The sequence below is a fragment of the Erythrolamprus reginae genome, chromosome 11 (assembly GCF_031021105.1).
Source record: "Erythrolamprus reginae isolate rEryReg1 chromosome 11, rEryReg1.hap1, whole genome shotgun sequence".
Taxonomy (NCBI): domain Eukaryota; kingdom Metazoa; phylum Chordata; class Lepidosauria; order Squamata; family Dipsadidae; genus Erythrolamprus; species Erythrolamprus reginae.
The window spans coordinates 29713686-29739227 of record NC_091960.1 but is presented as its reverse complement, the minus strand read 5'-3'; the positions used below and the strand labels follow the sequence as shown (position 1 = coordinate 29739227).

Below are 25542 nucleotides of genomic sequence, written 5' to 3'. Positions count from 1 at the left end.
GGCGTTTGGCAACTGGCTCTTATTTATGATGGTAGCAGTGTCCCCGGGTCATGCGATCACCTTTTGCAACCCCACCAATAAGGAAGCCAGGCTCACTTAGCAACCCTGTTAGTAATTTAACAGCTGCAGTGATTCTTTTAACAACTGGGACAGGAAAAGTCACAACATGGGGCAAAACTCACTTAGCAAATGTCTTGCTTAGCAACAGAAATTTTTGGCTCAGTTGTGGTCCTAAATCAAGGACTATTATACCAAGACTACAATACTATACATTCAATCTTTTGATTTTCAATCACTTCTCTGTTCAGGTACAAGCCGGATCTTATTTGGTCGGATGGCGATTGGGAAGCTCCAGATACATATTGGAATTCAACTTTCTTCCTTGCCTGGCTATACAACGATAGTCCAGTTAAGGTATCTGTACCTGCAGGTGTTTAGACCTGGATATTTGTTTGGTTGTTTGGTTGTTTCATTTGACTTACATGCCACCCAATCCTAGAGGACTCAGGGCAGCTCACAACAATAAAACAATACAATAAAAAGTAAAATTCAAACGTTAATAACAAAAAGAGGGCTGTAAAAATATTTACTGACCCCTCGCATCCTGGACATAAACTGTTTCAACTCCTACCCTCAAAACGTCACTACAGAGCAGTGCACACCAAGACAACTAGACACAAGAACAGGTTTTTCCCGAATGCCACCCCTCTTCTAAACAAATAATTCCCTCAACACTGTTAAACTATTTACTAAGTCTGCACTACTGTTACTACTAGTTTTTTTCATATTCCTATCACCCATTTCCTCCCACTCATGACTGTAACTTGTTGCTTATATCCTTAAGATTTTTAGCACCAAAGGCTAAATCATTAAAGTCCCAGGCCAGCTAGACAAGACCTCAATCAGCACTGAGAGCATCTGCACCAGAGGCAAATTCCTTGTATGTGCAATCCCACTTGGCCCATAAAGAATTCTATTCTATCTATTCTATATATCAGTGATTTTCAACCTTTTTTGAGCCGCGGCACATTTTTTACATTTACGAAACCCTGGGGCACATTGAGCAGAGGAGGGGGGGGGGCTAAAAAAAAGTTTGGACAAAAAAATTCTCTCTCTCTTCCTCCCCATCACTGTATTTCTTTCTCCCTCCTTCTTTCTCTCCCTTTCTTCCTCTTTCTTTCTCTCTCCCTCCATCCCTCTTTCTTTCTCTTCCTTCCTCTCGTTTTTGCTCTTTCTCTCTCCCTCCCTACCTCCCTCTATGTCTTTCTCTCTCTCTCCTTCCGTCCCTCTTTCTCTCTCTCTTGCTTTCTTTCTCTCTCTTTCTCTCTCTCTTTCTTTCTCTTGTTTTCTCTCTCTCTTGCTTTCTTTCTCTCTCTCTTGTTCTCTTTCTCTCTCTCTCGCTCTTGCTCTCTTTCTTTCTTTCTTTCTCTCTCTCTCTTGCTTTCTTGCTTTCTCTCTTGCTTTCTCTCTCTCTTGCTTTCTTTCTCTCTCTCTTGTTTTCTTTCTCTCTGAGCTTCGCGGCACACCTGACCATGTCTCGCGGCACACTAGTGTGCCATGGCACACTGGTTGAAAAACACTGCTATATATCACTTAGCACTGGCGGCTTATCAAAAGTCCAGGCAGCTACAACATTTCAGGCAAAGAGTCTTTCAGAGCAGAAAGCCAAGATTTCTGAGCAGATCCATCGGAACCAACCACCTTGATGAATAGTTGCAACTCCACAACTCATTGCGCAGACTCCCACTCTTTTATACTCCTTGTGATGAATCAGCAACCCTACAGTTAAACAGTGCAGATTACTCCCTTTTCCTGTACAATTTCTCCTGTCTGCTCTGAAATCTTTTAAATCTAGGATCTAACAATGGTTCATTGTCTCTAACGTCGTCCTCCTTTTCAGACTTGGAATTAGCCTGTGTTGACACTTCGGCCTCCTCTCTTTGTACTCCCATTTCACCCTCGTCTACTTTCCTCTTCGCCAAGGCCATAGGCCTCGTATACCCAGATGAGCCTGGTTCATCTTCCTCATCATCTGACCTTATCAAAGTTGATCTAGGCCAGTAATTGCAAACCTTTTTTTCCTTGGGTGCTGAAAGAGCATGCATGTACAGTACCGCACATGGACGAGTGCCCAAACCCATAATTCAGTGCCTGGGGAGGGCAAAAGCAGCTTCTCCTACTCATGCACCCCGGAGGCCCTCTGGAGGCTGGAAACAGCCTGTTTCCCAACTTCTGGGGGGCCCCATAGGCTCCTCTTTTGCCCTTCCCAGGCTCCAGAGCCTTCCCTGGAGCCGGGATCAGATAAAATCTCCACCCCCCATCTCCCTGGAGGGTGTCTGAAAGCCAAAAATGCCCTCCCAAAGCCTCTGTGCGAGCCAAAAATCAGCTGGACAGCACACACATGCATGTTGGAGCTCAGCTAGGGCAATGGCTTGTGTGCCAGCAGATATGGCTCCGCGTGCCACCTGTGGCACCCGTGCCATAGGTTCGCCATCACTGATCTAGGCTCACTCACAACAAGAGGCTTCAAGGAAGCTTTCCTAAAGGCTACAGAGAGCTAAAAACAGCACAACGGGCAAAAGCGTTTTTCCAAACTTCCGGTTTGGCTGTTGTTTCACCCTCCCAGGCTTCAGTGAGGCCTGTGCACATGCATGGAGACTGGAAGGGGGGGATTGTGCGCATGTTCAGGGGTAGCATGGGGGTGTGCGCATATGTGGGGGGGAGGGAATAAGGGTGGGCACGTGCGTGCATGCTAGCACACTCACATGCACCCTTTTGGCACGCGAACCAAAAAAGCTTCGCCATCACTGACATAGCTACAATTGGTAGTTCCAACTCTGTGTGTAGAAAGTTTAAGACTGTCAAAGGAGAGTGCAGTTTTTGGGACTATGTTTGTACAACACTCCGTGGCCTGCACTGGCTGCTGATCGGTTTCCGGTCACAATTCAAAGTATTGGTAATGACCTTTAAAGCCCTACATGGCATTGGACCAGAATACCTCCGGAACTGCCTTCTACTGCACGAATCCCAGCAGCCGATAAGGTCCCACAGTGTTGGCCTTCTCCGGGTCCCGTCGACCAAACAATGTCGTTTGGCGGGCCCCAGGGGAAGAGCCTTCTCTGTGGCGGCCCCGGCCCTCTGGAATCAACTCCCCCCGGAGATTAGAACGGCCCCCACCCTCCTAGTCTTTCGCAAGTTACTCAAGACCCACCTATATCGCCAGGCATGGGGGAATTAAGACATCTCCCCCAGGCTTTCTTATATTTTATGTTTGGTATGTATGTGTTGTATAGTTTTTAAATTGTTGGGGTTTTTTAATGTAATTTTATTATTAGATTTGTTCCATTGTTATACTGTTTTTATTGTTGTTGTGAGCCGCCCCGAGTCTTCGGAGAGGGGCGGCATACAAATCTAATAAATTGAATCGAATTGAATTGAATTTTATGATTTATGAAGGAGCCTAGGTCAGAACAGTTGTACTCTTAAAAGACAGCCAGCCATGCAACCCACCACCTTCAACGGTTTTTTTTCCGGATTCCTCTTTCCAGGATACGGTGGTGGTGAACGATCGATGGGGCGTCAATTGCTCCTGCAGACACGGGGGCTACTACAACTGCCAGGATAAATTCGAACCTGGCTCTCTGCCGGACCACAAATGGGAAATGTGTAGCTCTGTTGACCAAAGGTCATGGGGGTATCGCAGCAACATGCAAGTTTACGAACTCATGAGTGACTTCTCCATTATCCAGGTAAGCCCTGGGAAGGATAAGCCACGGGCTGAGGGGATGCCCAGTTCAGAGGAACCTGCAAAGGGCTGCTGGAGCTGTCATCAGATCAGGCAGAATGCAGCTGCGAGAGCAATCATGGGCTTCCCCAAATATGCCCATGTTACACCAACACTCCGCAGTCTGCATTGGTTGCCGATCAGTTTCCGGTCACAATTCAAAGTGTTGGTTATGACCTATAAAGCCCTTCATGGCACCGGACCAGATTATCTCAGGGACCGCCTTGTGCTGCACGAATCCCAGCGACCAGTTAGGTCCCACAGAGTGGGCCTTCTCCGGGTCCCGTCAACTAAACAATGTCGCTTGGCGGGACCCAGGGGAAGAGCCTTCTCTGTGGCGGCTCCAGCCCTCTGGAACCAACTCCCCCCAGAGATTAGAATTGCCCCCACCCTCCTTGCCTTTCGTAAGCTGCTTAAAACCCACCTCTGCGTACTCTTTCCCCCTAGGCCTTTACAATTTTATGCATGGTATATCTGTATGTATGTTTGGTTTTTATAATAATGGGTTTTTAACTGTTTTTAGTATTGGATTATTATTATATGCTGTTTTATTACTGTTGTTAGCTGCCCCAAGTCTGCGGAGAGGGGCGGCATACAAATCCAATAAATAAATAAATAAATAAATAATTTATTTATTTAATTAATTAATTAATTAATTCTTCGACTCCTATACTGCCCAATCCCAAAAGACTCTGGCAGTTTAGAAAATGATATACTGTAAATACAAATACAAAAAGAGCCGGGGTGGCGCAGCAGGTAGAGTGCTGTACTGCAGACTACTGAAGCTGACTGTAGATCTGTAGGTCAGCGGTTCAAATCTCATCACCGGCTTAAGGTTGACTCAGTCTTCCATCCTTCCAAGGTGGGTAAAATTGTCCTTAGACTCAGGGCGGCTTACAACATGTTAGCAATAGCACTTTTTAAAATAGAACCAGCCTATTGCCCCCACAATCCTGGTCCTCATTTTACCCACCTTAGGAAGGATGGAAGGCTGAGTCAACCTTGAGCCGGGGATGAGATTTGAACCGCTGACCTACAGATCTACAATCCGCTTCAGTGGCCTGCAGTACAGCACTCTACCTGCTGCGCCACCCCGGCACCAGACTAAGAGCATTGCCGTAAAGGGTTTAAAATACATTTTCGCTTCTTTCCACTTTCGCCACAGCAACTGGTGCATACTGTCAGTTTGGGAGGAAATTATCTCCTGAACGTGGGACCCACCAAAGAAGGACGGATTGCGCCAATTTTCCAAGAGAGGCTCCTGGCCCTTGGCAGGTGGCTGGAGGCGAACGGGGAGGCCATATATGAATCCAAGCCTTGGCGGGTGCAAAAGGAGAACCGCAGCGAGGAGACCTGGTAAGGCAAAGTTTGTTGAGATAAGCTACCGTATTTTTCAGAATAGAAGATGCACCTTTTTCCTCCCTGAAAGAGGCTGATAATTAGGCTGTGTCTTATATTCAGAGTGTATCTTTTTTTGTCCAAGCCCTAACTAGCTGCTAACGATTTATTTTATTTTATTTATTTATTTATTAGATTTGTATGCCGCCCCTCTCCGCAGCTCTTACCTTGCAGGCTCTTTCATCATTACTCTCTGCAAAGAATATTTTCCAAGCCCTAAGTCTTTGCAGGCTTTTTTTCATTTCTCTAACTTGCTCCGAATAAGTTTCTTTCCAGCACTAACCAGGTGCTAACAATCTTCTCAGCTCTTACCTTGCAAGCTCTTTCACTGTTATTCTCTGCAAAGAATGTTTTCCAAGCCCTAAGTCTTTGCAGGATGTTTTCCATTGCTCTACTTGCTCCAAATGTTTCTTTCCATGTGCTAATGATGTTCCCAGCTTTTACTGGCTTGCAAGCTCTTTCATTGTTACTCTCTCCGAATAAAGTTTTTTTAAAGCTCCAACCAGGGGATAAAATAATATGCTAGCCAAAGGAATACCTGGAAAGCTACGTATTATACTATGAAAGATTTGGTACATTTGCACCATCCTGAGCTCATGTGACCATACCTTAGGAAGTTTTTGGTGAAAACAGGAATTTTATTACCGTTTTCAGCTTAAGGACTGCTGTTTCATTTAACAACTGCACTCCTTATTCATTTAACAACCACTGCAGAACTGCTTGTGGAATCTGACCCACCACATGGGCGACCTGCTTTATAATCACCCCAAGTTACGACCACGAGGGTAGGCTCCATTAAGGTCATAACTCAAGGACTACCTCTACACACTTTTACCTTAAAAGTGGGCATGTTTTTGTCTGTCTGTCTGTCTGTCTGTCTGTCTGTCTCTCTCTCTCTCTCTGGTTACACTATAAACATTCAGGAAAAATAGCTGAAAGAATAGTAACCAAGCTTCTCATCTAAGGTTTAAATATGTATTATAGTTACTGAGGTGGTAGACAGCAACTTTTGCAAGAAGCTGCATGTGATGCTTCACTTTGAAGATGCAGGGGGAAAATATTATTACTATTATTATTATTATTATTATTATTATTATTATTATTATTATTATTTATTAGATTTGTATGCCGCCCCTCTCCGTAAACTCGGGGCGGCTCACAACAGTGATAAAAACAATATATAATGACAAATCTAATAGTTAGAATCTAAAATAACAATAGTACATTTAAAAGTCTAAAAACCAAGAAACCCCAATGTACCGGTATATAAAAACATACATACAGTCATATCATGCGCAAATATGTGGTTAAATACCGATAACTAGTGTAAATTCAGTTGAGCATTGGAGCCCCCTCCCCTCTTTTACTGTTCACAGTCCATACATGTTTATTTTCAAAATTGTCTTTTTTTTTTATACTTTGGACTTAGTGACGGGACGTGGCTAGATTGCAGTATTTTGCAACTGCTGTTCAAAGGACTCTTCTAGTAACCTCTCCTTGTTCAAAGATAATTAAACTTAGAAGAAGGAGAAAAAACAGAATAATAGAGTTGGAAGGGACCTTGGAGGTCTTCTAGTCCAACCCCCTGCTTAGGCAAGAAACACTACACCCCTTAAGGTTTTGTTTATTTTAGTTGACTTTCTAGTGTTTGAGGGATCTGTGGAGGGTAAGAGAAAGATGGTAGCAAGGGTGGATTCCTCCCGGTTGGAACCAGATCGCTCGGACCATTAGTGATCCGCTGATGATGTAATTTTGGTGTCAGGGATCCAGTTCTGTCTGTGCACGCCATCATCTCTTTTTTTTAAAAAATTCGGCAGTTTTTTTCATTGTTTGGATGGCTTATCCTCAATTCAAAGTGTTGGTCATGACCTATAAAGCCCTTCATGGCACCGGACCAGATTATCTCCGGGACCGCCTTCTGCCGCACGAATCCCAGCAACCGGTTAACTTCCACAGAGTTGGCCTTCTCCGGTTCCTGTCAACTAAACAATGTCGTTTGGCGGGACCCAGGGGAAGAGCCTTCTCTGTGGCGGCCCTGACCCTTTGGAACCAACTCCCCCCAGATATCAGAGTTGCCCCCACCCTCCTTGCCTTTCGTAAGCTCCTTAAAACCCACCTCTGTTGCCAGGCATGGGGGAATTGAGACTTTCCCTCCCCCTAGGCTTATAAAATTTATGCATGGTATGTTAGTATGTATGATTGGTTTCTAAATTGGGGTTTTAAATTAACTTAAATATTAGATTTGTTTACATTGTTTTATTATTGCTGTGAGCCGCCCCGAGTCTGCGGAGAGGGGCGGCATACAAATCTGATTAATAAATAGATAATAAATAAATCCTCTGCTTTGAAAAAAGCCCCACCACCTGCCCCAGGTGAATATCGACCTTTATTCACCAGAAGCACAGTTGAGCAACTCCTTAGCCGTGTGTCAGGCTGAAATCATCTTCTGAGCATGTGCAGAAGTGAATTCGCCCAAGGGAGCAAGTGCAATGCCCACCGGTTGCAAAGGTAAATGGAACCCACCCCTGGATGGCAGGATTCTCTTTATTCTGTAAAACAAAGGCAAAACCTTTAAAAAGGAAGCCTAAAATCTTATGAAAACTACCCTGATTCTAGCCCAGCTGTCTAGGTCAGGAAAGGGTAGTTTTGGAGGAACCTCAAGACAAAGAGAACATTGGAGAACAACCCTCAACCCTGATAAGACGGAGTGGCTGTGGGTTTCGCCTCCCAAGGACAATTCTATCTGGCCATCCATCACCCTGGGGGGGAGTCATTGACCCCCTCAGAGAGGGTCCGCAACTTGGACGTCCTCCTCGATCCACAGCTTACATTAGAGAAACATCTTTGAGCTGTGGCGAGGGGGGCCTTTGCCCAGGTTCGCCTGGTGCATCAGTTGCGGCCCTATCTGGACCGGGACTCACTGCTCACAGTCACTCATGCCCTCATCACCTTGAGGCTCAACTACTGTAATGCTCTCTACATGGGGCTACCTTTGAAACGTGTTCGGAAACTTCAGATCGTGCAGAATGCAGCTGCGAGAGCAGTCATGGGCTTCCCCAAATATGCCCATGTTGCACCAACACTCCGCAGTCTGCATTGGTTGCCGATCAGTTTCCGGTCACAATTCAAAGTGTTGGTTATGACCTATAAAGCCTTTCATGGCACTGGACCAGATTATCTCCGGGACCGCCTTCTGCTGCACGAATCCCAGCGACCAGTTAGGTCCCACAGAGTTGGCCTTCTCCGGGTCCCGTCAACTAAACAATGTTGTTTGGCGGGACCCAGGGGAAGAGCCTTCTCTGTGGCGGCCCCGGCCCTTTAGAACCAACTCCCCCAGAGATTAGAATTGCCCCCACCCTCCTTGCCTTTCGTAAGCTCCTTAAAACCCACCTCTGCCGTCAGGCATGGGCGAACTGAGATATTCTTTCCCCCTAGGCCTTTACAATTTACGCATGGTATGTTTGTATGTATGTTTGGTTTTTATAATAAGGGGGGGGGGGTTGTTTGTTTTTTTTAGTTATTTTAGTATTGGATTGGATTGTCACATGCTGTTTTTATCATTGTTGTTAGCCGCCCCGAGTCTACAGAGAGGGGCGGCATACAAATCCAATAAATGAATGAATGAATGAATGAATGAATGAATGAATGAATGAAATAAAATAAAATAAAAAAAATTAAAAAAATTAAATTAAATTAATAAAATAAAATAAAATAAAATAAATAAAATAAATAAAAAAAATAAAATAAATAAAATAAATAAAATAAATAAAATAAATAAAATAAATAAAATAAAATAAAATAAAATAAAATAAATAAAATAAATAAATAAAATAAAATAAAATAAAATAAATAAAATAGAAGAGCCTCTCTCTGCAGTGGCAGTTTGTGGAAAGTTTTGGGCAGGCCTGGCCAGGTTCCCTGCCATGTTTTGTTGACGGCAGCAGTTGATAAACAAGAACGGACTGTAATGCAATAGTTGCATGCTCAGAGGGTGCGCGAGGCTGAGGGTTTCGTCACACAGGGCTGATCAGCTCCGGCGTGTGAGAAAAGCTAAGTGCTCTGACCTTCACCTTCAGTCAAAGTGATCAAGGGAAGGAGTTGCACAAATGAAAGGCCTGTTATCTCCAAGGTGGATCGTGGCTGTCTGTTTTCGGTATTTCCATGTTGCTTACCACAATTCAAGAAGTTCTTTTGCCTTATGTTCCTCTCCAGGTACACTTCAAAGGGACCCGCAGTCTATGCTATTTTCTTGGTGTGGCCAAAAGACAATGTGCTGACTCTTTCATCACCTGTGGTGTCTGCAAGTACTCAAGTAAGCAACATGAAAAATAAAGCCAGTTTGGAAATAACCTAGAGGAGCCCATTGTGATATTTCGGGAAATCTAATTTGTTTTGTAAACTAGGTTGGTTTCTTATCCACAGCAATAGCAACAGCATTTAGACTTATATACCGCTTCATAATGCATTTACAGTCCTCTCTAAGTGGTTTACAGAATCAACATATTGCCCCCAACAATCCGGGTCCCCATTTTACACACCTCGGAAGGATGGAAAGCTGAACAACACAGAAGTCCCTCACCACAACAATCAATTATGCAATTTTTTAAAATTATGACTATAAGGAAGCCAAATCTGCAAAAATCAGACAGTCTCAAAATGGGTGAACAGTGCAGTCAGGCGGTAGGGAAAGCAAGTAGGATGCTTGGCTGCATAGCTAGAGGTATAACAAGCAGGAAGAGGGAGATTATGATCCCGCTATATAGGGTGCTGGTGAGAACACATTTGGAATACTGTGTTCAGTTCTGGAGACCTCACCTACAAAAAGATATTGACAAAATTGAACGGGTCCAAAGACGGGCTACAAGAATGGTGGAAGGTCTTAAGCATAAAGCGTATCAGGAAAGACTTCATGAACTCAATCTGTATAGTCTGGAGGACAGAAGGAAAAGGGGGGACATGATCGAAACATTTAAATATGTTAAAGGGTTAAATAAGGTCCAGGAGGGAAGTGTTTTTAATAGGAAACTGAACACAAGAACAAGGGGACACAATCTGAAGTTAGTTGGGGGAAAGATCAAAAGCAACATGAGAAAATATTATTTTACTGAAATAGTAGTAGATCCTTGGAACAAACTTCCAGCAGACGTGGTAGATAAATCCACAGTAACTGAATTTAAACATGCCTGGGATAAACATATATCCATCCTAAGATAAAATACAGAAAATAGTATAAGGGCAGACTAGGTGGAGCATGAGGTCTTTTTCTGCCGTCAGTCTTCTATGTTTCTATGTTTCTATTGTTATTTTGATATTCACTGTGTTCTACACCATCAAAACACCAAAAATCCCCCAACATTCCCCCCAACTAAAACAGTTGCTGATAAATGCAAATATTTTTTTAAAAAAAGCAGAACATAAAGCCTTTTTAATAAATGAATATCCACATACCGCATTTCAAAAAATAATGTGGGGGAAAAACACTTCGCAATATGAATACAACCCCTGGCTGCAACTCTTTGATGCATCGCACTACAGATGTGGATAATAGGTGGTAACCTACTTGGATAATGAAATCTCTGCAACAAAACAAGTAGGGTTAGATAGAGAGCCCTCAGGACTGCAGAGTTCAAGCCTGAGCTACAAATTTTCCATTGCTCCTCTTTAAATCAGTTGCAACTTTTCCCAGAATTGTAGGGCTGCTTTCCACAGCTGCTGTATCACCCTGGGGAAGGATGGGGCTGCTTTAAAGCATTGCACATACAGTGGTACCTCGGTTCTCGACCACAATTTGTTCCAGAAGTGTGGTCGAGAACCGATTTGATCGAGTACCGAATTAATTTATCCCATAGGAAATAATGGAAATGGATTTAATTGGTTCCCAGCCCCTATTGATTCGCTGGGAACCAATTAAATCTATTTTCTTTATTTCCTATGGGATAAAAATCTGAGGAGCTCTATAGTCTAACCTTTCCAAGCTGCAGGAAGGGTGGGGGCGGCTGCAATACCGGCAGCTTCGGGGGGCTCCTTTCCTCAGTGCTTCGTCTTGTGCACCAACTTTCTCCTTCCTGGCGGCAGCGGTGGTGACGGCATTGGCTTCCCTTCGAGGAGCAGCAGCGCCAGGAACGTCACGTAATGAAGGGAAGCCGGTGGAGCGGCGGCAACTGCTGAGATGGCTCCAACGGCTTCCCTTCATCACGTGATGTTCCCCTGTGCTGCTGCTCCTCGAAGGGAAGCCGCTGCTGCCGCCACCACTGCCGCCGGGAAGGAGAAAGTTGGTGCACAAGATGAAGAACTGAGGAAAGGAGCCCCCCGAAGCTGCCGGTATTGCAGCCGCCCCCACCCTTCCTGCAGCTTGGAGAGGTTAGACTATAGAGACTGGGAGGCTGTTAAGCGGGCGGTAACATTTTGGATAACAAACAAAATTTTCTGTGGCTGTTCGGTATCCGAATTTTTGTTCAGATACCGAAGCAAATTTTTGCCGAAAAATTTGTTCGGTATCCGAAATGTACGAGAACCAAGGCATTTGAGAACCGAGGTACCACTGTAATTGGCAATTTGGGCATGACATGCTCTGGAACACTTTGGGGCAGGGGCGAAAGGCTCTCGGTTTGCTTGTGCCTGTTGGAGAGCCGGTCGCGAAGGCAGCGCAAGGCTCCTCCCACCTGCCCTGATGCCGCCATTTTACCCTCTATGCATGCACATAATGCTTTGTGCATGCACAGAAGGTAAAAGGACCCTAATGGCGGCATCCAGGCAGGTGGGCGGAGCCTCGCACTCCCTTTGCAACTGGCTCTCCTATGACTGACAGGCACGAGCGAATCGGGAGCATTTCACCCCTGCTTTGGGGTATTCAATCCAGAGCACCAGGTGGTTCTTTTCACCAGGAAAAAGGTGATGTGATTTTTCCTGAATGCACAGGAAATGTATTTTGCCATTTGATATATAATTGTAAATATGAAAGATTATCTATGTTTATGTGTTTGTAGGTTTTGTAAGATGTGTCTTGTCTTTGCTTTTCTTTTTATGGTGTTTGCTATTAATGTAAATACTTAATAAAGATTATTTTTAATAGAATAGAATAGGAGTAGAGTAGAGTTCTTTATTGGCCAAGTGTGATTGGACACACATGGAATTTGTCATTGATATGCTCAGTCCTCGGAGAGGGGCGGCATACAAATCTAATAAATTATTATTATTATTATTATTATTATTATTACTATAACTATTACTATTACTATTATTATTATTATTATATTCATGTTCGAAGATTTTTAATTAAAAATAAGCGATGACTTTATAGTTAAGAACTTGAAAATCCTATTTCTCAATCGATTAGAGGAAGCTCTCTTACTCGGGCAACCGTAGCTGGAAGGATGCCGACAGTTCCTGTAATAGGCAGGAAATGAAATGACTTGATGAGCGGCTTGCGGAACTCACATTGTTAAATTGTTTTGTCTGGTGGTTGTTCTGTGTTGTAACTGCGGTGTACCTTCTGACCAGTCATTTTAATAGTCTAATTAACATACCATTGAGGGATACAAATAGATCATGTTCTGTTCTTGGGAAAGAAAGAGGTGCTGCTTTATGGCTGTTGACATTTCAGAGAAGTCCAAATAGAATAGAATAGAATAGAATTTTATTGGCCAAGTGTGATTGGACACACAAGGAATTTGTCTTGGTGCCTATGCTCTCAGTGTACATAAAATAAAATATACATTTGTCAAGAATCATGTGGTATGACACTTAATGATTGTCATAGGGGTCAAATAAGCAATGAAGAAGCAATATTAATAAAAATCTTAGGATATAAGCAACAAGTTACAGTCATACAGTCAACATGGGAGGAAATGGGTGATAGGAATGATGAGAAAAACTAGTAGAATAGAAGTGCAGATTTAGTAAAAAGTCTGGCAGTGTTGATGGAATTATTTGTTTAGTAGAGTGATGGCGTTCGGGGAAAAACTGTTCTTGTGTCTAGTTGTCTTGGTGTGCAGTGCTCTGTAGCGACGTTTTGAGGGTAGGAGTTGAAACAATTTGTGTCCAGGATGTGAGGGGTCAGTAAATATTTTCCCCGCTTTCTTTTTGACTCGTGCAGTATACAGGTCCTCAATGGAAGGCAGGTTGGCAGCCATTGCTTTTTCTGCAGTTCTGATTCTCCTCTGAAGTCTGTGTTGGTCCTGTTGGGTTGCAGCACCCAATTGTTAAAAGTTAAGACATGATCAACTTAGTTTCTTTTGGGGTATCTTGCTCTCTAAGACAAGTTTGTAAACATGAAATGGACTTTATCAGTCTTGATGCTATAGGGCACTGCCCACCAAAACAACTAGACACAAGGAAAGGTTTTTCCCAAATGCCATTACTCTTCTTAACAACTAATTTCCTCAACACTGTCAAATAATTTACTAAGACTGTATTACTATTATTTTTCACATCCTTCCTACTGCCTATCTCTTCCATCTTATGACTATAACCATGTTGTTTGTATCTTTCAATTATAGTTTTTATTTATTTCCTAGTATGACTTGATAGCTTAGTAACCTTGACTATCACTGTGCTGTCTTTTTATTCTTGATGAATGTATTTTATTCTCCTTATGTACACTGAGAGCATACACACCTAAGACAAATTCTTTGTGTGTCCAATCACACTCAGCCAATAAATAATTCTATTCCATGTAAGCACTTATATCGCCAGGCATGGGGGAACTAAGACATCTCCCTCAGGCTTTCTTATATTTTATGTTTGGTATGTATGTGTTGTATGGTTTTTAAATTGTTGGGTTTTTTTAAGATTTGTTCCATTGTTATACTGTTTTTATTGTTGTTGTTGTTGTGAGCCGCCCCGAGTCTTCGGAGGGGGGCGGCATACAAATTTAATAAATTGAATTGAATTGAATTGTCTGCGGAGGTTGTGAGAGCTCCAACACTTGAGACTTTCAAAGGGAGATTGGACTGCCATTTGTCCAAAATGGTATAGAGCAGTGATGACAAACCTACGTCACAGGTGGCACGCAGAGCCATATCTGCTGGCATGCGAGCTGTTGCCCTAGCTCAGTTCCAAGGCCAGCCGGTTTTTGGCTTTCAGAGGCTCTGGGAGGGCGTTTTTGGCTTCCAAAGAGCTTCTGAGGGGATGGGGGAGGGCGTTTTTACCCTCCCCCCGGCTCCAGGAAAGCCTTTGAAGCCTGGAGAAGATGAAACACGAGCCTACTGGGTCCACCAGAAGTTGTTATTGTTGTTGTTGTTGTTGTTGTTGTTATTATTATTATTATTATTATTATTATTATTTATTAGATTTGTATGCCGCCCCTCTCCGCAGACTCGAAGTTGGGTGTGCGAAGTTGGGAGACAGGACATTTCTGGCCTCGAGAGGGCCTCCGGGCAGTAGGGGAAGCTGTTTTCATCCTCCCCAGGCATTGAATTATGGGTGTGGGCACTCGCGCATGTGCGATAGCATGCACGCACACTCTTTCAGCACCCGAGGAAAAATAGGTTCGCCATCACTGGTATAGAGACTCCTGCTTGATCAGGGGGTTGGACTAGATGACCTACAAGGTCCCTTCCAGTTCAAATGAATAAATAAAATGTCGGAAGGTGTTCTGTTGGGCTCTCTGGTAGAATCTTCCCAAAAATTCACAGGTAGAAATTTTAGACACACACACACGTTTGAAAATTCAAAACAATGTTCTTTATAATGAAAATTCACTTAAACCAAGCCCTCTTATCGTATAGCCAAGAGCACTTGTCTCCAAACAAACTGGTAATTTGTAGAAGTCCCTTATCAGTTCTGTGATACTTAGCTTGCAGTTGTGAGGCAATTCACAGTCCTTCTTCTTTCACAAAGTGAAACACACTTTGCCCTGGTTTAGTTTCAAACCGGGGGAAAATCAGCACACAAAAGGTCAAAGTCAGTAAAGCAGTCACGAAACACAACGATCAGATAATCCTCCACAATGGCCAAACTCACAGGCTGCTCTTTATAGCAGCCTCACTAATGACCACAGCCCCACCCAACCATAGGTGGACTCATTTTCTCTGATAATAATCTCTCAGTTGTTGTTGCCTATGCATGGCTCTCCGCATGCATGGCTGTATCATTAACTCTTGTTCTGAATCCAAGGAGGAGCTAGAGAATTGATCTCCTTCTGAGCTGTCTGCCACACTCTCCTCCTCTCTGTCACTCATGTCTTCTTGGTCAGAGGAACCTTCATCATCAGATTCCACCGCGGGCAAAACAGGCCTGCAGCATGTGGATGTCTCCCCCACATCCACAGTCCTTGGGGCAGGAGCTGGGCCAGAGCTAACCACAACAGAAGGCCTGTCTCTGCCCACTGATGTGAGGTCCCCAGAGAACGACACAGCCGTGTCGCTGGTTTGTACCTTGAAGCCCTCTCCCTTTAAAAATTTTTAATTCTCTCATTTTTTAACTGTCTGTTAACAAAATATTTGTATATAGCTTTTTATGTTTTTATAACTTAATTTGTACACCGCCCAGAGCCACTTTGCGAGGGAGATGGGTGGTGTCTAAATGTCAGGGAGGGATGGACGGAGTGATAGATAAAAATATTGTTGCCCAAACAAACCTTCCGTGTGCATAGAGTCTCTAGCAGCTGAGCCCAACTTAAGGAAGTTGTTTTAACCTTTAGTTTCTTTGTCTTTCGCAGGTGACCATGTTGGGATTTTTCAAGCCTTTAAAGTGGCAGGTGTCACCACAACAAGAATTGCAGGTCTCGTTGCCCTCGGAAAATCGTTGGCTTCTCACGCTCGAGCACGGCTGGGTTGTGAAACTACTTGGAGTATCCTGATGGGAAGTTTGGAAAGAAATCACAGAATGGCTCTTTTTCTCTTATGCTTAAACCTGGTGATTAAGGGAGCGTGAACAAATCGGGAAGAAGTTGCTCTTAAAGAATTCTGGCCATCCTTTTGCTTTCCGTTTTCAAAAGGATGGTCGTAAATTAGATATGCAAGTGGAATTAATCTCCATGATAATAATACAGAAAGCAAAGATTGGGCTGAGATCAGTGTTCCCTCTAATTTTGGGGGGGGGGGGGGGCGAAAAGTATAGTGTCTGAGCGGCAGTCCCTTCGGGACTGGGCGGCACAGAAATAATGAATGAATGAATGAATGAATGAATGAACAAACAAACAAACAAACAAACAAACAAACAAATAAAAACCCACCCTGTTTTGCCTCCGAGAATTTCAAAATAAAATACTGTACTGTGTGTCTATCACAGTGAGCTCATAATAGGGCAACTCTATCAATATCAAAATGCCACTTAAATAGTTGAGATAGTTTCAAACTAGATTTTGATTTTCTTTCTCTCTTCCTTACTCCCATTCTTTTTCTTTCTCTTTTCCTTCCTCTCTTTTTTCTATCCGTTTCTCTCTCTTCCTCTCTTCCTCTCTCCTTCCCTCTCACTCTTTCCCTCTCGGCTTCTGGGCAGGTTTGGAAAACTCCGAGTTGATGATGATTTTTAAGTGAGCGATTGCTCACTGCTCAGCTTAGAGGGAACCATGGCTGAGATACCTTGAAACTTCCCATCAGTGGAAAGAAAAATGTCCGAGGGGAATTATATTTTCTGGCACAAAACTGTCTGTGGATATTTTAATTAATTAATTAATTTTTAAAAAATGATAATTAATAATTTAATTTAATTTGATACATTTATAGGCCGCCCAACAAAGGCCTTAGTTGCCCTTTATTCCCCCAGGAGCTGGCTTTGAAATGCAAATCTACTTCGCTCAATAAATCCTGGATTGAAAAAAAACCGATATGAGGTTGCTTCAGAAGGTGACTTCAAAAGCCTCCCCAGAAGTTCTGGTTGAGGTGGAGCAGAGAAGCCTTGACGCTACGTTTAAAGATAAACAGGGGATGAAGGGAACACAGAATGATCTCGGACTGCTTAATAGCAAACCACTGATAATAGATCCCCTTATGGGGCAATAGGGAACAATATGCCAGGTGTACTGAAATGATGAAATGACTTGAGGAGAAGAAAATAACAATGTCATTCTTGGAAAGCCAAGTATTACACCATGCAAGTTTTGTTTTTGACATTTCAGTATCAGGAAGGAAGGTCCTGGAATAGGGCCTAATGCTATGTTTCTTTCCATGACAGTTACATTTAAAAAAACCCCAATCTATTGATTCCACCTATATAGCCAATTCTTACTAGTATTTGTTCACTCTTGCATCCAGGCAAGATTTGGTACCTCAAAAGATTCAGTTGAATATTTATTAGGCCCTTTTCAGCCGCATAGGTTTCACCCAATAGTTCTCTTATTTTCGCAAGCCTGATTATGACAAAACCTACTTCCCTTGTGGACTTTCCATTCTGGTGCACACAAACACACATTCCCCACAGTGCTCCTCCTGCACATGCGTACAGGCCTCAATGGCACCAGACCAGATTATCTCAGGGACCGCCTTCTGCTGCACGAATCCCAGCGACCAGTTAGGTCCCACAGAGTGGGTCTTCTCCGGGTCCCGTCAACTAAACAATGTCGCTTGGCGGGACCCAGGGGAAGAGCCTTCTCTGTGGCGGCCCCGGCCCTCTGGAACCAACTCCCCCCAGAGATTAGAATTGCCCCCACCCTCCTTGCCTTTCGTAAGCTGCTTAAAACCCACCTCTGCCGCCAGGCATGGGGGAATTGAGATTCCCTTTCCCACTAGGCCTTTACAATTTTATGCATGGTATGTCTGTATGTATGTTTGGTTTTATAATAATGGGTTTTTAACTGTTTTTATTGTTTGATTATTATTATATGCTGTTTTATTACTGTTGTTAGACGCCCCGAGTCTGCGGAGAGGGGCGGCATACAAATCCAATAAATAAATAAATAAATTTCCAGTAGGCCCGTTGGGCTGTTTTTCGCTCTCCCCAGGATTCAGGAAAGCCTCCGGAGGCTGTGGATGGCGAAAAATGGCCCAACGGGCCAACAGGAAGTTCAGAAACGAAATGGAAGTGTAGCTGCTTTATTGCTCACCTTGATATAGTTGCAACTAGGTTGCAGGAAAGCCTTGTCTTCTGCAGAAGAAATGGGCCAAGGTGTGCGAGGCCTGTGCTACTACCTGCGGTGGGCCACCATTCCTGGCGATATCGGAATGGGCTGGGAGTGCGCATGCACCCAGCACATGTGTGCCCAGTGCAGGGTTCAGCTTCTGCACATGCTCAGAAGCCGAATCTTGCACGAGGGCGCACGCACATGAAATTTCCAGGGGTTTTTTTTGCTTCTGGTAGTAAAAAAATTGGTAGCCCCTCACTGTGGGAATATAGCAAGATGTAGGTTGTGAAGGTAGTCCTCCACTTACAGTAGTTTGTTTTAGTGGCTATTCAAAGTTACAACCGTACTGAAAAAGAGATTTATGACTGTTTTTCACAGTTGCAATCTTTCCAGCATCCCATGATCACGTCATCAAAATTCAGATGTTCGGCAACTGGTTCATATTTATGACGGTTGCAGTGTCCCAAGGTCATGTGATTACGTTTTGTGACCAAATGACAAGCAAAGTCAATGGTGAAGCCAGATTCAGTTAACAACCAGGTTGCTAATTTATCAACTGCAGTAATTCACTTAACGACCAAGACAAAGAAATGTCAAAATAAAGCAAAGATCACTTAACAAGCGTCTCGGTTAACAACATACATTTTTAGGCTCAGTTGTGGTCATAAGTCAAGGACTACCTGGGTAAGGTTTCAAAAGATTATTCTGATGATTCTGCAATGTATCAATCAGTGCCTTTTTTATTTTTGCTATCGGCTTTTAAATGTGATTTTTTTAAATGAATAAATATTGAAATAAATGTTTGCATTGGTCTCGCTTTATGGGGCAGCTGTCCATGGAACAAATTTGAGTAGAAATATTACTTTGGGCAAGATCATTATAATGTTTTTTGGGATCACCTTAATAATTGTTCTGCAGGAGCACACATTTTTGTAAAGCTACCTCTGAAAACGCCTTTCAACTGGAAGAAGAATTTTGCCTGCAAACACCTGTTCCTGCTCCCGGATTGACAAAGAAACATGGGAGGACTGATATGGATGATATAATCCAACAAACAAATAAATCCAACCAATAAATTTGATTAAAATGTATGAGAAGCTGGAAAAAATTAAAGTGAGCCGTTGGAGTTTGAGAAAATCTTACAACCCCAAGACCATGAGCAGATTTTTGAAAGGTACAGGTGGTTTTCCCAAAATAAAATGTTTGACCTGAATTGGTGGGCAATGGACACTGGGTGGCCTAGGAGGGGGAAGGGAAGGGGATTTTATTATATTGCGCTTTGTGCCAGAACCTTGGAGTTGGGTTTCTGAGTTAAGTTTTACTCTTGGTAATAAAAAACAAAAATGTCCCAGGAGTTCGTTTGTTGTGCTGACCAAGGGGACGATTGATGTAGCTCTTTGTCCTCAGCCAAAGAAACCCCAGCCGTGGTCCTTTCATTACTTTGGATCGGTTTTGAACTGATTTCTTCATGCTTTCAGGGGAAAAGAGCCAAGGTCCACTTGCTCCAAATAAAGGTGACTGCCAATGAACGTCACTAAATGCCCGGTTATGCAAGAACAGCCTGCAAAATAAATCGGACAGGTTGGAATTCATTCCAGATGAAAGATCAAGAGACAAAATTGATGTCAATGCCTTATGGGATCTCTGGCACCCGAGACAACCATCGTTCAGGCAATTTAGAGCATTGGCAAATGAGGCTTGGCATAAATTGCCCCTTGCATCACAGTGAAGAGCCACAGTGTTGACACGTGCTTTGTGTAACAAGTGAAGGATGTGGCCTTGGCAACGAAGCACAGTTATTGTTGAACCCTGGTGAGAGAGAATAGGGATACACTTCTCTTCATTGTACCAGGTATTACTTGCAAGAGCCAAAACAAACAGTGGGTCTGTTTCCAAACCATCTTCTCTTGTTGATATTAATGGTATAAATGTGCTTAGGATACTTCTCTGGGTCTACTACAGCACAAGCTACACCTCTGTGTGAGCAGGAAGCACCAGAGAACCAAATGGGGCCTTTACGAAGGGGAAGCTTAATAGGACAGGTATGTGATTTATTTATTTTTTTGCCCCAAACACCAACACGAAAGTAGAATTATCTAAATTGTTGCAATGAGTATAAGACGCAACAAAGAAAGATGTTATGATTCTTAGATTTCATTTACCACTGTGTGTAAGGATAATCCCCATGAGACTCAGTGGGAGATTTCTAACAACTGTGCATAGAGTCAGTTCTAAGAAGTTTGGTTTAAGCAGAAATGTTCCAAGCAAAAGAGAATTTACAATTGCAAAGACTTATGAATGGTGTTAATTAAATTCAATTATATAAAGGGAGGCCGAAAATTCTCCCTCTTTCATAGATCAGTGTATTTAAGCATAATACCAAACCACAGTTCCATACAATTTCTCAATTTAGGCACTTTCCTAGAGCTTTAATTCCTAGAGTTTTCAATTCCTAGAGTTCCTTACCAGTACCTTTAATCCAGCATAGCTGTTTATGGATCAGCAAACATTGGCTGGGGCATGGATTTAATTAAACCTCAAATATATTCAAAACAGAAGTCCCCAAGGATAATGATTATAATATGCTCATGACTGAAACTTCATTTAAAGGGAATGGAAATAGATATATCCTGGCAAGAGTTAATTTTAAGAGGTGAAAGAGATAGCATAATATATTTAAGAGGGATGATCACCTATAGGAATACTGTGAGTGCAATAGAGATACAACAGAGGACATCTGCTTTGCACCTAGGAAATCCTAGATTTGATGCTGAAGTAACTCCTCCCCCAAATCCTGGAGAGCTGATGATAATGTAAATACTGGAATTGGCAGTTTCCTCTATTGAAAGATAAGCAAGCAATTCAATTCATAGTGGCAGAAATATCCACATAGAGGCAGTTATAAAGGACAAAAAACAGAGTAGAAGAGCTGTAAGGTTGGAGGATGGAAGGTTTACAACAAAGAGCAAGAAAGGAGTAAACACACAAAGCCTCAAAATTAAAAAGGTTGGGTTAAGGTCTGGTCTGGAGTAAGGACTTTAAGACAGAGGCCTCCAACCTTGGCAACTTTAAGACTTACATGGACTTCAAATCCCAGAATTCTGGGCGTTGAAGTCCACAAGTCTTAAAGTTGCCAAGTTTGGGGACCCCTGCTTTAATGCTGTTCTGTTCGAAAAAACTCCCTAATCTTATGTTCCCAGGTCTATTTGACCCGGACTGCAAATTGACCATTTTAGGTACTTATATTTGGTCTTTTTGAAAGCTTTTTTCACCTGGAAACAAGTTTGAACATTTCTGCACACAATGGAATGAAAATTGAACTGAAAAAAAAAATCCTTATTGGTTTATTTTGCACATAAATGTGCCCCCCCCCATTTTTGTGAAAGTTTTTTCAATTTATGGATAGTTTTGCTTGCAAAATCCATTCTATTTTGCTAAAGTTGGTGTGGGATTGGTAGCTTGAACATTTCTGCACACAATGATATGAAAATTGAAATGAGAAAAGTAAATCTTATTGGTTTATTTTGCTGATATAATGCATCCCCCCCCGTTTCTGTGAAGTAGTCTTCACTTTATGGATAGTTTTGCTAGCAGAATGCATTCTATTTTGCTAAAGTTGGTGTGGGATTTGTAGCTTGAACATTTCTGAACATAATGATATGAAAATTGAACTGGAAAAATTGATGCATATTGATTTATTTTGCACATAAAAGTATGCCTCCCCCGTGTTCAATTATTTCAATTTATATAAAAATTATGCTGTTAATTTCAAACTTACATACTTTTTTTTAGTAAAATGGATTTCTTTCATAAAATTAGTTCTCTGGCTACAATGTGGTTGATTTTCAAAAGGATATTCCAAATATTTCTAGCCAAATATGTATAAAAAGTGACAATAATGGCACACAGCAAGGCCGAGGGGGGGGGGTGGCCCTTTTGTGGCAAAAATAAACCAATAAGAACCATTTTTTTCCGTTCATTTATATTTTTCTTATGTTCAGGATTGTCCAATTTAGTATATCAAACCTTTTGGAGGAAAATTCCTTAGGGATTTCTAGCCTTAAAAAATATAAATTGACACGAAATTCAGAAAGGATGGGGGGAGGGGCTTTTTGATCAAAATAGAAATATAAGTCTCAATTTTTCCAGTTCAATTTTCATATCATTATGTTCATAAATGTTCAAACTAGTTTTCCAGTTGAAAAAGTTTTCAAAAAGACCAAATTCAAGTACCTTAAAAAAATCATTTTTGTCCGGGTCTATATGACCCGAACAGACTAAACGTGACTTTTTTTTTGCCCAGAAAAAAATTTTTTCCCCCACCCCCACAAATATTTTTTTGATAATCAGCATTGTTAAATTGAGTAAATGAATGCCTAAGATTTTAAAGAATATTTCGGATTTGGAGCATAAAAAAATAAAAAGTGAAAATGGTTGCAAGCAGCCAGGGGGCGGGAGGGCTTATTTCTGATGTTAAAAAAACAGTAAGAATCATTTTTTTCAGTTCCTTTATATTTTTCTTATACTGTATTCAGAAATGTTCAAGCTACCAATCCCACACCAACCTCAGTAAAATAGAATGCATTTTGAAAAAAAGTTTTCAAATTGACCAAACATAAGCACTTCAAATGAAGAGTTTTCGGTCCGGGTCGTATGTGACCCGAACAGAAGATTTGTGACTTTTTTTGCCCAGCAAAAACTAAGCCCCCCACCCCCCCAAAAAAAATTCTCATAGAGAGAACCCCTGAAATGATGAACAGTCATGAAATTTCAAGTTTCAGATATGCAGGGAAAATGTTTTACAGGGGACTCAAACTTGGTTTCGGGTCACATACGACCCAAACAGAACAGCAGGGTTAAGAGCTTCATGAGTGTTGTCTATGGCAGGGGTCACCAACCTTTTGGACCTCAGGGCCCACTACATTCATAATTTTAAATCCCACTGCTCACAAATATGAATTTTTAAAAAGATAAATAGTATTTAATGCAATATAAAAATGCAAATCATTTTTCTGTGGAGCACCGAGATTTTCTCGTGGACCACTGGTTGGACCACTGGTCTATGGAATGCTTAATTTGGTCCCTGAATTAACTCATTTCCCGGGTCTGCCCCATAAATTAACGCAGGGAGCTGAGTCGGCTCAACAAATTAAGCCACAAAAACGTTAAATTTAACAGATTGTAGAACTGCCACTGCTTGATTTGCAACTGGACTGATTAAGGATGCTGCATCCACACCACTAAGGCTTGTAATTCTTGCCAAGACATTAAGCACTTCCAGTTGCTTTCCAGAGCTCCAGGAGTTTGTCTTCCTCTCTCTTGTCTCCCCCACCAAAACCATAAAACCTCCATATGCTTAAAAAGCAAACCTACCCCTTCTCATCTCAGGCTCCCTGGGGCTTCCTTAGGTGCACTTTGCACATTCTCAGGGGAACACCATCTATTGCATGAATCTCCAACCTTGGCAACTTCAAGACTTTATTTATTTATTTGTTTGTTTGTTTGTTTGTTTGTTTGTTTTGTCCAATACACAATACATATAGAAGAGAATAGACATGGGGTAATATATATATAAAAAAATATAAAATAGAGATGGTATATGAAAGGAAGAATATATATATATGAGATAAAGGAAAGACAATTGGACAGGGGACGAAAGGCACACTAGTGCACTTATGTACGCCCCTTACTGACCTCTTAGGATCCTGGAGAGGTCAATTGTGGATAGTCTAAGGAAGAAATGTTGGGGGTTAGGGGTTGACACTATTGAGTCTGGTAATGAGTTCCACGCTTCGACAACTCGATTGTTAAAGTCATATTTTTTAGTCAAGTTTGTAGCGGTTAATATTAAGTTTGAATCTGTTGCGTGCTCTTGTGTTGTTGCAGTTGAAGCTGAAGTAGTCATTGACAGGTAGGACGTTGCAGCATATGATCTTGTGGGCAATACTTAAATCGTGTTTTAGGCATCATAGTTCTAAGCTTTCTAGACCCAGGATTGTTAGTCTATTTTCGTAGGCTATTCTGTTTCGAGTGGAGGAGTGAAGAGCTCTTCTGGTGAACTTATGGACTTCAACTCCCAGAATTGAAGGGCACAAATCTTAAAGTTGTCAAGATTGAAGACCCCTGCCTCAGAGGCTTAGATTACATTTATTTTATTTATTTTATTTTGCCCAGTACATATTGGTAGTATGCATAGCTATAATGCTGTTTATATACATGAGATGGGTACTAATAGGAGGGAAACATTAGGACAGGGATGGTAGGCATGCTGGTGCACTTATGCACGCCCCCTACTGACCTCTTAGGAATTGGGTGAAGTCACCAGGGGACAGTCTAAGGACAAAGTTTTGGGGGTTTGGTGAAAAAATTACAGAGTCGGGTAGTGCATTCAAGGCATTAACCACTTGGCTGCTGAAGTCATATTTCCTACAGTCAGATTTGGGGCAGGTCACTTTGAGTTTATATCTGTTGTGTGCTCGTGTGTTGTTTTGGTTGAAGCTGAAGTAGTCATTGACTGGTAGGATGTTGTAGCAGATGATTTTATGGACTATGCTTAGGTCATGCCGAAGAGGACGTAGTTCTAAGTTTTTATAACAATATATCTTAAATTAGTTTTTTATAATTTTTTAACATTAGATTTGTATTTATATTGTATGGCTGTTATGTTGTGAGCTGCCCCGAGTCTTTGGAGAGGGGCGTCATACAAATCTAATAAATTATTATTATTATTAATTATTAGTATTATTATTTCTAAGGCCGAGATTTAAAGTCTGGTTGCGAGTTGATATTCTGTTGTGAATAGAATAGAATTCTTTATTGGCCAAGTGTGATTGGGCACACAAGGAATTTGTCTTTGGTGCATTTGCTTCTCAATGTACATAAAAGAAAATATACATTTGTCAAGAATCATGAGGTGCAACACTTAATGATTGTCATAGGGGTCATTAAGTAGAGGAGTGCAGGCTCTTCTATTCCATAACCGTCTCAAAAGGTGCTTTTCAAAAATTAAAATTGAGACCACCAGGACTTGGATGATAATAAGAATCTCCACGAACAACATCTCCCATAAATCGTGTTTGGCCGGGGAGGATGGGACTAGTAGTAGGAGCTCGAAAGCTCAGAGGCGGCCAGAAGGAGAAGGGCCCCCCCCTCAGGCGCTCAGAAACTGACCCGCGCTCACCTGAGGCGGGCGGTCACGTGACGCGGCCGAGGCCTACCACGTGACCCTCCTCCGCTCCCGCCCTCTCGGCCGGAGTGAGACGAAGGCGCCGAGATGGTGGCGCTGAAGCGGGGGCTGCCGCGGCTGGTGGCTTCGCTGCGGCCGGTGAGCGAGCAAAGGCCAACGGGCGGCTCCGCC

The 25542-nt window shown here is 42.3% G+C and overlaps 2 protein-coding genes across 4 annotated transcripts in view; both read left to right on the top strand.

Moving 5' to 3' along the window:
* FUCA1 (alpha-L-fucosidase 1) overlaps window positions 1–18984 on the top strand; it is a 38811-nt gene extending 19827 nt beyond the window's left edge. The window contains exons 4-8 of one of the 2 annotated variants that reach the window (XM_070764115.1): window positions 309–414; window positions 3549–3749; window positions 4950–5140; window positions 9395–9494; window positions 15843–18984. In XM_070764115.1, coding sequence (XP_070620216.1) covers window positions 309–414; window positions 3549–3749; window positions 4950–5140; window positions 9395–9494; window positions 15843–15983 — 739 coding nt within the window. In that variant the 3' untranslated portion in view covers window positions 15984–18984. The remainder of the gene's footprint in view (window positions 1–308; window positions 415–3548; window positions 3750–4949; window positions 5141–9394; window positions 9495–15842) is intronic. The other variant, XM_070764116.1, reaches the window with a different exon arrangement.
* A 1005-nt stretch (window positions 18985–19989) lies between these two features.
* HMGCL (3-hydroxy-3-methylglutaryl-CoA lyase) overlaps window positions 19990–25542 on the top strand; it is a 32779-nt gene continuing 27226 nt past the window's right edge. The window contains exon 1 of one of the 2 annotated variants that reach the window (XM_070764810.1): window positions 19990–20227. In XM_070764810.1, the coding sequence (XP_070620911.1) occupies window positions 20114–20227 (114 nt within the window). In that variant the 5' untranslated portion in view covers window positions 19990–20113. Of the gene's footprint in view, window positions 20228–25412; window positions 25510–25542 lie in introns of those variants that run through there. The other variant, XM_070764809.1, reaches the window with a different exon arrangement.